Source organism: Austrofundulus limnaeus, unplaced genomic scaffold, assembly GCF_001266775.1.
Source record: "Austrofundulus limnaeus strain Quisiro unplaced genomic scaffold, Austrofundulus_limnaeus-1.0 Scaffold45, whole genome shotgun sequence".
NCBI classification, from domain to species: Eukaryota; Metazoa; Chordata; class Actinopteri; order Cyprinodontiformes; family Rivulidae; genus Austrofundulus; species Austrofundulus limnaeus.
Window position 1 is genome coordinate 627,271 of NW_013952447.1, and position 2,310 is coordinate 629,580.

At 41.4% G+C, this 2,310-nt stretch overlaps 1 protein-coding gene across 2 annotated transcripts in view; it reads left to right on the top strand.

Annotated features, from left to right (window-relative positions):
• Positions 1-2,310, top strand: part of ndst3 (N-deacetylase/N-sulfotransferase (heparan glucosaminyl) 3) — a gene marked incomplete in the record, with an annotated part of 57,572 nt that overhangs the window by 45,391 nt on the left and 9,871 nt on the right. For both annotated transcript variants that reach the window (XM_014007855.1, XM_014007856.1), the window contains 3 exon segments: positions 451-625; positions 930-1,100; positions 1,292-1,401. In XM_014007855.1, coding sequence (XP_013863309.1) covers positions 451-625; positions 930-1,100; positions 1,292-1,401 — 456 coding nt within the window.

Consider the following 2,310-nt stretch of genomic DNA (forward strand, 5'->3'; position numbering starts at 1 on the left):
AAAAAATAACAAACAGGCCTTCTTCAGTTCGCGAGGCTCTTATAGGCTGCCGTGCATTGTCTYGCAGACTTCCTGTGATGCGTTAAGCAGTTGAAAACGGCTCAGCAGCGTCTCCAAAACGACGTTTTAATCCTGTAGACGTAAGCCAACAGACATATGGCTGCTTAAATTGACCCATAAATGGGTTACTTAGCTGACAGACACAGCTGGTGCCTTCTCCAAAGTATTCTGTAAATACTTGACTCTGAAAAGTCAGTGCTGGATATTGTTTAAGCAGCATCATTAAGTTTATGTCGAGCTACTTCAAGCACAGATAAAGTTCCAGGATTTAATTTTTATTTATGTTTTGTTCGAAACTGTGTTTGACTTTGAAGCTGTGCTCAAAAGCTGCAGTCGTGCGTACTTTATARATGCACGAGGTGTGTTGAGTCCGTGTCGGTTTCGTCTCAGGTACATGGAGTTTTTCCCCGTGCCCTCCAACGTTAGCACAGACTTCATGTTTGAGAAGAGCGCCAACTACTTTCCCTCAGAGGAGACCCCGCGGCGAACTGCTGCCCTGCTGCCCAAAGCAAAGATCATCAYCCTGCTCATCAACCCGTCTGACAGAGCCTACAGCTGGTATCAGGTAAGCACTGAGCGAAAACGCACACGGAACATGGCTGCCCATGCTTTTTACTTTCCACAGCTCACTGCTTCGTCATAATCTTTGCTAACATCTGTCTTCCTCTGCGTTAAGTCCCTTGTTGCCAAACAGTTAAGAAGTCTAAATAAATGCGTACTGTCCGTCTTTATCTCTGCATCTAAGCAAGGAAAATGTCATATGATCCAGAAATTGGCTGCTAAAAGTTTATATTGTTTTTCCGTGATAAACTCCCCCACCCATAGCAAGTGCTTTGAAGCTTATTCAGTTGTTATGTGTCTGTTTTCAGCATCAAAGAGCTCACGAGGACCGTGCAGCCCTGCAGTTCACCTTCTATGATGTCATCAGTGCAGGAAGGGGAGCGCCTGCAGAACTGCGCTCCCTGCAGAGTCGCTGTCTCACCCCTGGTCTGTATGCTACACACCTAGAAAGGTGGCTGACGTACTACCCTCCTAATCAGGTAGTTACAGCACGGGAACAAATTGCTGCACATTTGCTCAACACTCGTACTCTTTCGAACGCTGTAATAAATTATGTTATTGTTTTTGAGATTTGTTGTTTATAGGAACATTTTTGTTGTTTTTTTCCCAAGTTTTGTGGCCGCCAAAAATTAAAAAATGACAACTTTGTGGTTTGGATGTGTCTCTGCAGGTGATGATCATCGATGGCCATCAGCTCAGAAGCGACCCTGCAGCAGTGATGGAGGAAGTGCAAAAGTTCCTTGGCGTCACTCCTCACTACAACTATTCTCAGACCCTCACGTAAGTGTTCATGTGACACACACACACACACACACACTTCTATAAATTTAATTTTCTATAACTTTAAGATAAAATCTGCAACAAGTCCCCGATATTCCAAATCTGTGAAAAGCCTGACCTCTACTGGTAATAGAGCAGTTCACAGGATCGTCTCACACTAACAGGGTTCTTGAAGTCTGGAATTTACATTTAGCATTTTCCAGGTCTGGATGAGTATGAATAAAGTAAGCATCTCAGTTAAAAGAAAACATGTACAGTTAGCTTTTTTTTATAAGTATAAAGTATGTGAAACTAATCTAATCAAAACAAATATTAAGGTTGCTGTTGGTTTCAAAATGCTAATACTTATTTAAGTTTTGTCCACAAGTGGGCAAATTAATTAGTTTAAAGTTTTTGTCATGAGCAAAGGGAAGGACCCACATTCAGGACAAAGGAGGCAAAGTGTGCCAGCTTAAATAAAATACTTTAAATGACTTATTTCTGAACACACAACCATGCAGCGTCTAATGTTTCGTATGAAAATGAATCGTTGCCTCCTGGCACTCACTCTCCATTTGAGACGATGCATCTGACCTGTGGAGTTTGTGCTTTGTTCGAAGGAAAACTGTTTATTTCTCAAGCACCACTCATCAGAATGCAATCAGCCTGCAAACCCTCCAGCTTCAAGACAGTGACATCCACAATTTGTGGCTCAGACTGGAACAGAGAGTGCCTCAGTCTGGAATCACAAACCCCCATGCATACAAATAATTTGTAAAGAGATGCAATTTAATGGAATAATGAGGACGCTCTGAATGCACCTGTGTGTTTGCATTAGTGGCTGGACTGAGCTACACAAAGTCCTTCGGGTTTTTATTTTATTTATTTATTTATTTATTTATTTATTTATTTATTTATTTATTTATTTAT